Source organism: Anticarsia gemmatalis, chromosome Z (genome assembly GCF_050436995.1).
Source record: "Anticarsia gemmatalis isolate Benzon Research Colony breed Stoneville strain chromosome Z, ilAntGemm2 primary, whole genome shotgun sequence".
Classification (NCBI taxonomy): domain Eukaryota; kingdom Metazoa; phylum Arthropoda; class Insecta; order Lepidoptera; family Erebidae; genus Anticarsia; species Anticarsia gemmatalis.
The window spans coordinates 14,323,461-14,337,016 of record NC_134776.1 but is presented as its reverse complement, the minus strand read 5'-3'; the positions used below and the strand labels follow the sequence as shown (position 1 = coordinate 14,337,016).

Here is a 13,556-nt window from a genome sequence, read left to right as displayed (position 1 = left end):
TATTGTCGTATGAGTCATATCCATGATCGTTGGTTTACTACGAATGTCCGTGCTCAAATCTTTTAATTAAGTCTAATTGTAAAAGTCGCGTGCCGACTGAGCGGCACCTCGGTACTCTGAGCCGCCGCGGGAAGGGCCTGTAAATTGACGTTTGACCCCACGGATTATTAAAATCAGAGCTCAGTGCGCTCCACTAACTACTAAAGTGTATGTGGGAATTTACTTGATTTATGATACGTTCTTTGTGTTCCTAAATAATATTTAGGATTCGAATCCTATTGCACGACAATGTATGTAGACAGAAATAATAAAGGTATTGAAAAGTACCTGGAATCTTAATATCTTTTATTTTTTTCAAGTTACTTAAGAAAATAAGAGATCGATTTAGGTGTTATAGACGAAGATCATATATTTGATGTGTTGCGGCGCAGGCGACGCGATCTGGCGGATCGCAGGCGGCGCAAGGAGCACGAGCTCGCTCCGGGAGTCACTCCCGCACTGCGCCCGAGCGCCGGCCGACGTACGTGTATTGTATGGAAATAAATAATTGGCCCCCGTATTCTTCTTTTGACGAGCTCTCCGGCGGGTCCATTATGTCCGTTTGAGCGTGAGCGGCGGCATTCGGACGCCAGTGGCGACGTCCTCGGTCGCCTGCGTCGCGCTCCACACAACACTACACCAATATGAATACCTCCGATCGAGGTACGAGTCCATGTCTTACTATTTATCGAGGGTCCGGATTGGGAGATTCGGCACATTTCTAGCGTTTTGGAGATACAGTCTTCGGGCCGCTGATCCTGGTGAAGTGCGGTTACCAACGCGGCAAGGTTATGTAGAAGGAGGTCGGAAGTGCGTCCAATTCTCGTTGAACGGCTAGGTCACTCACTATTGCGAAGTGAATCAAATGGAGTAGCGAAGAAGATTATAATCAGCGATCCAAGTGTGGAAAGTGAATGTAGTGTCGCTCGCAGCTGTGACCACCCGGGCTCACTCCACGGAGCCGGCGCCGCTCCGACACCAGCGTAAGTATGGAAGACTGACTGTCGCGGCCATGGCTACTGCACCACCAGGTACGAATATCTCGTATACGACTATGTAATTGTATTCATTTATTTACGAACTCGGCTATTCATTTGTTTGTAAGGCTATCTGCGTAGGTGTTGCACTGTAAATAAAAACAAACGTGCTGCACTGGCACCAATCAACATATATTATAGTCAGCTGCTTTGTATCGTGTATTTTGCTCTTTAATAATAAAAATGCTTGGAATAAAACCGTCAGTTTTCTTGTTTAGCCTAACATGTGACGATTCCTATTGATGAAAATGTCGAAACACGGGCGTGGCTCGATGCTCACCCGATGGCCATTGGCCTTTCTGTAAACGAATTAGTGTTGATTATAGCGCAACAACATTAGTGTACCTAGCAACCGCACCTTGTTTTCCTAGTTGCCGATGTCCACCCATTGTGTGGATTTAAATAAATGACGACCGACCTGCCTCAATACTTGCTACATTCGAAAACTGCCTTTCGTCTGTTTTTGTAAATGAGTCTTAAATCTTTCGGAACGCGCATTTTTGCTATTTTCTCAATTGCGTGAATGTTCCGTGCAGTTACGAACATGTACCCTTGATCACAATACGATGGAAATCATGAGGATTAATGCTTCGTGGGCAGTAAATAATTGGTTCTGTGTTGAATTGATCGACATCTATTTTTAGCATCTGTTCGGTTATGATACATGATCTCAGGAAAGGAATAATTGTTTCAGAAGTGAACCACTTGTCTCAGCACATGTAAGGAATAATGGTAACTTGACTTGATGGAGTGTTGTTTATCTGGAGGACGCACGATGTTGCATCAAGTAGTTACGCGTGGTACATAGTGCGTGAAATGTCGTGTGCGCTTACGTTTGATTAAGTAAATTCGATATTATAGCCATTTGCCGCAGTTAGGCCGCCGGTCTTAAAGTTAGAAGGGGGAGGCATGAGCTCCGACTCGGCGCCTCATCCGGTCGGTCCTCGCGCAAATTGTCAATTGGCCGTCGTCCACTCAGGGCTGTCAGCGAGCAAGGTTGAGCTCCGGTTGTCTTCACGTGACCTCTTGCTGTCATTTTCCAAAATCTTCCTTCCATTTGATTGTCTTCAAACGTTTACGAAATCTTAAAAAAGTATTTGAAAGGATCATAATTGTTTGATCGCAAATTCTTAATACAAAGCTGGGTCTAATTAGGTCAAACTGATATGTGTTAAGAGGTAAAATAATTTCCCTTAAATTGGCTGCGTTGGTAATTCGGAAACCCATTATTATCTGTGGCTTGTTGAGCAACAAGTAAGAGCAGTGGATCGAAAGACGACTTATGCGACGTTAATGCGGACTTCCTGCCATCTCTGATCTGTCAATTTCCTTGATAGTGCACTTGGTGATGTGCGAGTGTCTAAACTAACAAGGCTTGACATGCACAATTTGGCACGGAGGTATATTAACACGATCTCAACACGGCAACACGGCAAGTCGTATTTTCTAAAATCAGTTAATTCGGTTAAACAAGTTAGTGCAGCAGTAATTTGAGACAATTTGCCCACGATTGGCTTGTTGACTTTGCTATTTGAAGGAGCCGTTTTTAGAGTGGCGCAGGATGTGCGTTGGTTAACCAAGCACGCCATGGCACTTTGCTAAACCTATGTGTACTTGTCTTGTCGGCTCACTGGCTATTACACAAATTCAACTGGCCCTCTTTAACAAGATTAGTACAATTTTGATAATGAGGAACATTCTAAAAATTACGCGTGTGTATGTGAATTATGTTTAATTGTACTTTAAAGCATTTTTTGACTATGTTTCGCTTCTGATAAATTAAAAAATCAATCGATCGTGCATTGAATACTTATAAGTGGCAAGGATAGTTTTTTTGTTCTGTACACCTTTTCTTATAGGCGTCTTCGCAAGCGTGTGAGGTTTCTTCCTATTAAGTTATCTCTTTGGCAACTAAAATGCTTTTGGAATATGGAAAGATTGATAGTCAGCGAGCTGGGAAGCTAGATTAACGTGCTCGCAAACTAAGGTAAGGTTTTGTTAGGCGGAGGTCTAAGAGAATTGTTGACTATTTTGTATTCAGTCAGAATATATGGACCCCACATAAGTCCATAAAGTTAATTATGCTCATCTTACGCACCGAAAAACATACAAGATACTTGCTTAAAGTTTACATGATGATTATGATCATGATTTCGTTAAGATAGATCAAGCGCAACTAACATCGCGAAGTATTTCATTTATAATGGAAAAAATATTTATAATATAGATTTTACGCGGGATTTTGTCCAAATAAATAAAGTTTTGGCCTCTCTTGCCTAATTTTTAAATGCTGTGTTTAGAAATATGAGATATTGACTTGTAAAATAAACAATAACATAATTATCCAGGAACACGGACATATTAATTGGTATTTAATTAATTATTATCAATAACAAATTGGAGTGGGTGTTTAGAAGTGCTTACTAATCTTCATCGCAAGGATATCAGGAAACACGCGGTGTAAGTGTCTGCAGATGTATGAACACTTCAGTACTCAAAGTAGCTCATTGTCTATATATTATAAGGAAATTGTGTATTTCGCATAAAAAAAAATTGTCAAGTATGCTCATTTTTCGTCCTCCTCATCCTATGTACTTAGTTAAAATATAGCATAACAGTTAGTTCGCTTTCGCGTGAAAAGATTTCCCGAGTAAAAAAAAGTATCCTACGTGTTTATCTACGTTAAAAGATACCTACATATGTGCCATTGAAGAATCCGAACGGAAGATTTGGCGTGATTGATAAACATTATAACTTTTGAAGTTAAGACATACAATTATGAAATTCGCCCGTTTTAAATACAGGATGTTTTTTACGACTAAAGAAAAACTTAGCATGATTGATGATTTCTCAAGTTCCTAACGTAATAGGTCGTTAAAATCTATACTAATATTATAAAGCTGAAGAGTTTGTTTGTTTGTTTGAACGCGCTAATCTCAGGAACTACTGGTCCGATTTGAAAAATTCTTTCAGTGTTAGATAGTCCATTTATCGAGGTACTACCAATAGGAGCAGAGTACCAGTGAAAAATGTTACAAAAACGGGGAAAAATTTTAACGCTTATGTAACGCAAGCGAAGTTGCGCGGGTCGGCTAGTATGACATAAAAATTGCTGATTTCCATTTTTATACTTTTACTTAGTGGAATCAAAAATGACCTTCTTTCTTTTGTTATTTATTCAGTACACGGTGCAATCAGGTAAATTATATGCACTTGGACTGGATATTTGTTTTATTTGCATACGGATAAGCAATACAAATATTATCAAATTTTGTTTGGTCAAAGGGTAAGCGCGATTGTGGATTAAGAAGTTATATTTGTTAACTATAATAATAAGAGTATCTACTATTTATTTTAAATTTAAAATCGGTTTAAACACATATTTTGAAACTTACTTAATTTATTTTTGTTAGGCCACTTTTAAATTGACAGTCCGAAGAATCGAATTTTAAAACACAATTTTTTTTGAAATTCGGCTTTATCTATTGGTGGTTTTCTTAAAAAAAAAGTGCTGTCAACAAATATAGTATATAAAAAGAGTTTTTATTTCAGTTAAATATTATATGAGATGAGCTCGGTGGTTAGAGATTCAGAAATAATATAATTATTGATGAGTTTACATTGAATACTGTCATTGTTATTGTCACAAATTTTGATGTCTATTTCATAAACTAAAAGAGAATTTCAGAAACGGAGAGCTTCTGTAGACGAAACAGTTAAATATACGTAAGCACAGAGTATTATTTCACTTGTTATTTCACTATTCCGTTGTTATTCAATTATTATTTTTTGTCCACTTACATATCGATAGGATCGCGATTGGTTACAGGCACATTTACATTTGCTTCAGATCAACCTTTTTCTTCCGACCGAATTGCGCCTGTCGTGGTCACGGGACGACTGAGGCGCCCTAGACCTGAATATTCTTGAAAATATTAGCCGTGCCCTTCACGGCAATTTCTCCACTTTAAGTTAATGTAAAATATTTGCTGCCAAGATTACATTTTAAGGGCAAGTAAATATTTAATTCTGGAGATTTAATTTTTACGGACGATCCGTCGCGTCGGTGCTTTTTATGTCTTATTTGGTGTTTAGTGACGGATTTGATAGCCAGTTTAGTTTAAAGATGGGTCTAGTTTCCGTAACAAGGACTGGGACAAAAATGAATTTAAATAAAATTACTTTTTACTTTTTACCATTATATCGGAAATATTTAAAATCTCCTGTAGGTTTTTGGAATTGCAAGTGCTGTAGTTTGGGGGTGTGTTAATGGTTAGCAACTGTTAGACAATGAAAAAAACGGCGACGGTTACGATGTTCACAAAAATGTGCATGGGTACATAAGGCTATTACATATTTTCAAGTGAACTTTACGTCAATTTAACCGCTCGAGTAAGTCGCTTAGACATTACTATTACCCGATTATTTCTTCTATAGTTCTCTATAAATGGAAAAATACTAAAAGGCAAGTGATAACCTTATATTTAAAGCAAAGCTTCAAGGTATTCATTATGGCCCTTGACATCTAAAATACTAAATCGCAGCGCTGAACACAGCGACATTACTCGTAACGTAACCTAGATCGCGTTGTATTCTATTTAAAGCAAATTGATAGATATGTGCGATTCATTCAGCTGGTACCCTCTTACCTGCTGTGGTTATTACATCTACTCATGTGGCCTAAACCGTATGGTAGTTTAGATATTTTATACTTGATTCTAAAGGCAGTACGTCGTTTTCGAGTAATTTATCTGAGAAATACTGGAAAATTTGATCTTTTAGAAAATTTTGTCGTGATTCATTAATGCCTTTGCTAATTTTCGTTTGATTTTCTTTCTGTAACAGCGTTGATAGACTTGTATATTATTTCACTATATTAAATAACTTAAAATAACTAATCTTACAGTTGGGGAAGTAGTAGATATGTTTGTGAATCTAAATATAAAAGAAGTGAAATTCTAGAAGGTTCTAGATTCATCTGGTAATTTTACATTCAGAATTATCTAAGCACTTCAGGAAGTTTATTTATAATATACAGAAGTACTTTAAATTGATAATAATGAAATATTATTATTAATTTAACGGTACGGTATACCTTAAAAATAAAGAAATAGTGATAATTACATAGAATTAGATCATCAGTAGCAGTACGAGGCCAGTGGCCGCAGATCAAAACAATTAATATCTAACTACCGATTACCTGATTTAGTTATTGCTCTAGAAATATGAATAACTAAGGATTAATTATATCTTATCAGACGGATTATATTCTTATCTTAAGTCAAATGCGTTTCAAACAAATATGACGTGTAGTGATTCTTTCCTCCAAAAAGATACTGTAGGATTTTAAACAATACATGTTTTGTAACTTTGCCTACGTAATTAAAATTTACTTGTAAACGGGATTAATTACCTATCCTGGTTTGTTTTTTTTAGGTAAAGGGCTATGTAACTCGCTGGTGTTAACTTGAGCCGGTTTGCCTATATGTGCAAAAAAAAAATTTCAACACATTTTTTAAATATCTCTAAAATTATAATATAAACCATGCAGCTTAAATGTCAAAGAAAATTCATTAGTAACATATTTTAATTGGGACTCGTTATACCCATTTTTCTGAAGTAGTTATCGTTTTGTAATTATTAGATCTCAATACGAGGAACGCTTTTCAAAAAAAGTCGATAAACAAAAGAAAAGATATTTCGTTTTTGGATTGGGTGTCTTTAGAATAACCCACCGCTTAGTTGATTCTATCTTTTTTTACAAAATTAATTACATTCTGATATAATTGCCATAAAACTAAGAACAAAGCAACAGCCTGAGATGAGATGTTACATTTATAATCGGTGGATGTGGGTACTCGATCACGTAACGCAATCTCTCTCTTACGACACCTAGATACGGGAAGTAGGGTTCTCTTCTAACACTCACACCGACACAATGACTGAGTTAAAAACTAAATATTATGACGTAAAATACACCAGAATGAAGTATACCATATTACTTATATTTTCGAGGCATTATTGATACATGATAAGTAAGCAAAAATTAAATGCATTACCCTTATGCAAAGTAAATGCTATTCAAATTACCTGCACGAAATGCTTTAGACTTTACGTAAAAGAAAATGATTTGAGAGCATTTTCCACAACTCATACTATGTAAAAACCCCGCAGAGTAAACAACTTATTTCTTAAAACGTTCCTAGCAGTAGCAAAAAATCCTTCACATCATTCTTAAAGTAACAATTCAAGTCAGCAAACGCATACGCACATAATAACTCAATAGCATTGACGGTATTCTTCTATCAAGTAGAAGAGTACCTACATGCTCGATCATCCTAACCTTGTAACCTTCCAAAGATAATTCCTCTCATACATTGGTCTTGAATGGTAACTATTGCTTGCTTGGGAGCTAGCTCAGAATGTATGCGCTAGGCATAATTGGCCAGTGCGCCTCAGGTCGCACAAAGTGCAAGGTTCCGTAGTAACGACTTACATTGTGCAGCTATGATTGAATACTCCAATTGAATATTGAAATATTGTAGTTATATTTGCTCTTCGACATAATTCTCTTTGTAGACCAGCCAGTCTTTGTTTTTGCTAACATTATAGCGCAAAGTCGTCTACTTTCCGCGGCTTTCCAATAATACCCCGATTGAAAAAAAGGAAAGTTACGTTATTCGTAATAGACATTGCTTTCGGTTCGATACATTTTTTTTTGTATTTTAATGTAATCTACGATTAAGTTAAAGTTTAAACAGATATGGACAGTTTGGACAACTAGGTGTGAAAAGTTTAAATTGAATTTTGACCAAAGTCAATGTCGTGGTATCTGAGATTAATCCCTATAAACAAAGGTTTTAGAAGGTATTCGTATGGTTTTAAGAAATGGTTTAGTTACCCTAATAAATAGTAAAAATAGACATGTTCATATCTAATAACAAAATGTTACAAGTCTACGGACAAGTCATATTTTGAGACCAATGAGCAGAATCATCATCGCCAGTGTCCCTGAGAGTTAAGTCTTCACCTTCAATAATCAAAGAGCCTCAATCGTAGGTAGTTTTGATTGACCATGACCATAGACCAGGCGCGGGTGACGTGCGCCTATTGCGCGCACGCCGCACGGCCAGCTTCAATACCATTCTAAGGATGATTGCAGGCTGAGTGCAACAGTTAACTTGCGACCGTCACTCCTAATCCAATACCTTGTTGTTGCGTTACTTTATTCTATTGTATTGAAATTGCAAATATTATAGTATTATGTTTTATTTTAGAATGCTTCCGTGGTCCTTGGTGTAGCGTTTGCGATGTTCTAGAATCCATTGTTAGGTATGAGGGAGTGCCTTAAGTTTTCGTATAAGAAGACACTCAGGAACGTTACGTTATATTTGCGGTTAATGGCAGTATATGAGCCCTTTTACATAAGACTCAAAACATTACCAACGAAATTGAGTGCCTTAGCGTACAGGGAAAAAAGGCAGCTGTTTTATTTTTTCATATTTTATTCATGCGGACCTCTTGATTTTTTTATTAGATGGATCGTGTATCGGCTATACATGTATGCGATGGCACCCAGTGACGCGTTATCCCCTCGCTGAACATTCGATCTGAGTTCACTCGACTGGGCAAAGTAACCGTATATGGAAAATGACTACAAAAGGACTATGAAAACTTCGTGGATCACACAGTACCTTTGATCTGCTGACGCCACGATCTGACTTGAATAGTATATGTAGTAATAACTATGTAGAAAGCATTTTTTTTTACATTTTACCGCATACTGTTTTACTATGTAGAAAAATGAGAATATGTATAACGTAGGCAACTGAATTACATTGTATGCGACAATGTAAACTGCGTTATTACGTTATAACAAAATTGACAATGACTTTGTTTTGTGTCGTGACTGTATTAAGTTACAAATAGCCACGTTAACAAGTTGCTATGCATCTGTGTTGTTATTGTAGTTTTATATTTTTGAGACTTGTTAAGTATCTATTTAAACTAAGAAAGTTTTTTATAATCACGCTAATAATTTACGGTACTTTCAGTTTAAAAACCAGGGTTACAACTGAATCATCTGTACTGGCTTTTTAAACTTACAACCCTTGTACTATTCTATGTACTTCTTCTATTATCTTACGAATGTGATCTTAGGTACCTTGAAAGCCATCAGAAAACTACTGTATGTAGGAAATATATATCTTTATTAGTTTACAATTTAATGTGTCCACGTTCTAAGCACTCTCTCGCAAATAGAAGGCGACCAAGTATACTCTGGCGTAATTACTGCAAACGTTCACTCCAATATTGCGGTGCCGTTGCAAAGTAAATACGTAATGCAATGAGAGAGCCTTCAGGGGAACTGCACTAATATGGCCTCTCAGGGGCTGTTTATATTTACTATACGTACTTATGTGTTTGTCAACTACAGTGCAATTCAATCACGGTCTGGCGCAGGGCTCATAAAGAAGTCGTAGGTTGCGCTTTGCAATATACGGACGAAATACACGCTTGTTGACTTTTAATTAAAGCAGCGAAGTTTGTTTGTGGCTGTATTGTTCAATTAAAACTTCAACAATCGTAGGGCTGTTATAAAGTTATGAGCTTGTTACATTTTCATACAATATGCACGAGGGTGAACGCAAACGCAAAGCCATGTGCAGACTGTTCATTCTGTAAAAGTTAAATGAACTCACTGGCGAGTGAAGACAAAGTAGTTATGACAAACACAACATAGAATAGGAAACGTTAACGAGTTCTGAATCAGATACAGGTAGATGGAAAACGAGAATAAAACAACTTTGTTATGAACATCATTGTTAAACAAATATAAATTTACCTTTCGAGATTGCAGATCTTTAGGACTGGGGGCTCAGATCAATCCGGATTTAACTATATGTATGGACGATAAAACCATTTAGAAATGTTTTCTAACTTGAGTCTGTATATGTTTCAGAGAGTCTTGTACGCAACTGTACACCGCCGGCCATCGATGACTTCCCGGCGGGGTTGTTCACCGAGCTGCAGCGGCAGCATGGAGCCATCGTGCTTCATGCGCTTATATCCATCTACCTCTTCATCGCTCTCGCTGTCGTCTGCGACAAGTTCTTCGTGCCAGCAGTCGAGAAAATCTGCCATGGTGAGGATGAGGATTATTCTTCGATCGTTCTAGTCCTTTTTTGTTCTATTATTACATACCATGACTATCACAAAATTTCTTTACAGAAAGCACTATTTATTTTCCACTCTTTCTATCAATGTTTTTTTTTATTTATTCTTCGGTTAATTACGCTGTAGTTAAAATATTATGTGCGTTGTTAAAATATCACCTTAAACTGTTCCAGCTCTGAACATGACTAACGATGTGGCCGGTGCTACATTCATGGCAGCGGCGACATCGGCTCCTGAACTGTTCGTCAACGTCATCGGTACATTCATCACAGAGGGAGACATTGGCGTCGGCACTATCGTGGGCTCTGCTGTCTTCAACATCCTTGCTGTTGCTGCCTGCTGTGGTATCGGCGCTGGAATGGTACTTCATCTCTTCATACCTTCAAATTTTCTAAGTACTCACGAAACGAGACTACAATCTATCTCATAATATTTTCAGGTGGTACCTCTCGACTGGTGGCCGCTGACACGAGATTGCCTGGCTTACGGAATCACAGTATCTATTCTCATTTGCATCATGCACGATGAATACGTTCAGTGGTACGAAGCGTTCCTTCTCGTCATGCTGTACGGTGTCTACATATGCATCATGTATTATGACAAATCTATTCAGAATTTCGCTAAAGGTGGGTATTTAAGACCGGTGGCAGGATCTGCAGACAGTGCGCTATATTGGTCTGTTATAGAAAGATGTTATTTTTCAGGAAGCTGGAAATGCGTGTCGAACATGCTCAAGAAGAATGACGAGAAACAAGAGGGCACAGAGAACGGTGGGTACTTGATACTTAATCATTTCATTCTTATCACTCATAAATATTTTCCGCGACAATAAGACATCTCTTGTGTTATTGTTTAAATTTCCAGAACTTAAAGATGATAAACAAGTTTCACCTCTAAACAAAAATGATTTACCTCTGGATCATCATCAACACAATGGGAATATAAAACCCACGTTATCTCTTTACCCAGATAAAAATGAGAAGTCTGAAATTGAGACATCGCAATCTGCGAAGCAACCAGCCGTGGACGGTGAAAAGGGAAATAACATTTGTATTGACATCGAGTCTAAGAACAATGACATGGATGTGGCCACCATTGACGAAAGCGTGCAACAAACCAATTCTGAAGAAAATAACAAAGCAGTGGACGAATACGAACACTCGCTATGGAAGTGGCCATCTGGAAGAAGCTGTTTCACAAAGGTGGGTTTATCTAACAAGGGCTTACCTTTTGTTCTTATTGCGTTGATGGCTAATGAACGTTTTGTGCTATGTTTCAGACGGCATGGATTGTAACTTGGCCGATACATCTTGTATTTTTGTTTACAATCCCGGACTGCGAGAAGCCACGGTTCAAAAATTGGTTCCCTCTTACATTTATCATGTGTATTGTATGGATAGGATCGCTGTCTTACATCGTGGCCTGGATGATAACCATTATTGGTAAGACAGGAACAATGTTGGTAAGTTTCGTGAAAGATGGGCAAATATTCATGATCGTATTTTTTAGGTGACACATTAATGATACCAGACTCAGTGATGGGTATAACGTTCCTGGCAGCTGGCACTTCAGTACCGGAGGCCGTGTCTAGCGTAATAGTAGCAAAACAAGGTATACGATTGTCCTTCATTTAGTATTGTGGACTTTTTCATTTTGCTATTTTTTGATAAAGGAATGTATAATGTGTTTTTAAAATACATTTGTCATTTGAAACAGGTCATGGCTCCATGGGCATCAGTAATTCTATCGGATCAAACACTTTCGACATTCTACTTTGCCTCGGGCTCCCGTGGCTTATCAAGGCTTCACTCACTCCAGCAGAGCCGGGTCACTACTGGGTTAGACTAATATTTTTATGTCAATTTAAATTGCGAATGACAACTTTTATATTTTATGTAAATGAAAATGGCTGAGCTCTGCTAAATTGCGACATTAAAATGCAAATTGCTAAGCGATTTGAGTTAAGCTCGCAGGCTACGCCGAGTGTAAATGTAATAAAATGATGTTAACAGGTGAAGATTAACTCGATGGGGCTGGAGTACTCGGCGATATCGTTGCTGTCGACGCTTCTGCTGCTGTATTTAACGTTCTGGTTCAATAAGTTCAAGCTGGACGCGGCGGTGGGGCGCGCTTGTCTCGCCATGTACGCCATGTTCCTGGTGCTCGCCACTCTTATCGAACTTAACGTCTTCTTCCCCGTCAATGTTCGCACGTGCAAGAGAAGTGAACTAAAATCTTAGGCTTACCAAGTGTTCTGGACATAATGACAAGAAGAAGTGTAAAAATGGTCATCGTGTTGCCTCTTGCAGACTGTTTCACGATCATAACATGTAATGTGTGCTGAAACTTATGCGTGTACTTTATAAGTATTCGGTTTCATATGTTACATCTATTCGGTTATGTTTGAATTTACAATAGCTATTTCTAAAACAAAGGCGCGCGTATCATTTTGTTTAGTTTTGTTTTTATTAATTATTAACAGTAATGTAGAAGTGACGCAAACTTGATTGATTGCACAGGGTCGTATCTATCGCATACTCGCCGAGTATGTTCTGTTAGCAGTCGACGTAGATTCAATAAGATAGCATTGAAGTATAGCTAGGACATAATGTCAAGAGCATTCTACGATACTTGAAGTATAAGTAGCCGCTAACAGTAGGATTTATTTCTGACACTTTATTGTAGGAACGTAAATAATATTAAAAACAAAGCAGGACGACATGTGATACCTTTCTGATTGTCAGCGCGAAAATTATATTACAACTCTCCTCAATTCTTTCCCTATCTTTACATATGCAATTAACGAAAATATATTTCAACTTTATTAAATTGTAATGCGATTGATGTTTTTATGACGTAAGATAATTTTATTTTTAGAAGAAAATTACTTTTAAGCATAGTTAAACGTCTGGTGTGTCACATCTCGTGTTTGCTTTGTGAAAACATATAAGAGCAAAAAGTATAATAGGTATAAAACCTGGAAAGTTCCAGTACGATAAAATTGTTAGTATTCTCACAAACAGTAATCTCGATACAAATAAGTTGATGTAAATACATAATATACGACGTATTGTAACTGTCTTTAAGAGTAATTAAATATATCTATAGATATTTCATTGTTTTATCTAGATCTCCCTACATAAATCCTTTACTTTTTAGTAATAAACGATTCATACAAACTATCATCTATACTAATATTATAAAGCTGAAGAGTTTGTTTGATTGTTTGTTTGTTTGTTTGTTTGAACGCGCTAATCTCAGGAACTGCTGGTCCGATTTGAAAAATTATTTCAGTGTTAGATA

The 13,556-nt window shown here is 37.3% G+C and overlaps 1 protein-coding gene across 5 annotated transcripts; it reads left to right on the top strand.

Annotated features, from left to right (window-relative positions):
* The first annotated feature begins 486 nt into the window (after window positions 1-486).
* Window positions 487-13,364, top strand: zyd (sodium/potassium/calcium exchanger zydeco). Of its 5 annotated transcripts, none has more exons than XM_076134739.1 (10): window positions 487-702; window positions 10,039-10,221; window positions 10,427-10,614; window positions 10,693-10,879; window positions 10,940-11,023; window positions 11,118-11,455; window positions 11,533-11,695; window positions 11,763-11,864; window positions 11,970-12,091; window positions 12,266-13,364. In XM_076134739.1, the coding sequence occupies exons 1-10, from the start codon at window positions 684-686 to the stop codon at window positions 12,491-12,493; spliced, it is 1,614 nt and encodes a 537-aa protein (XP_075990854.1). In that variant the 5' UTR covers window positions 487-683; the 3' UTR covers window positions 12,494-13,364. The 5 variants fall into 5 exon arrangements, with proteins under 5 accessions (XP_075990854.1, XP_075990858.1, XP_075990856.1 ...); XM_076134743.1 differs by having other exon boundaries at window positions 488-702; window positions 10,958-11,023; window positions 11,223-11,455; XM_076134741.1 differs by having other exon boundaries at window positions 488-702; window positions 10,958-11,023.
* Window positions 13,365-13,556: the final 192 nt, after the last annotated feature.

Excerpts from the sequence above, each read along its gene's own strand:
- zyd (XM_076134739.1), top strand. Across the intron at positions 10,222-10,426 it reads AGTCGAGAAAATCTGCCATG|CTCTGAACATGACTAACGAT; the intron begins GTGAGGATGAGG and ends AAACTGTTCCAG. Across the intron at positions 10,615-10,692 it reads GTGGTATCGGCGCTGGAATG|GTGGTACCTCTCGACTGGTG; the intron begins GTACTTCATCTC and ends TAATATTTTCAG.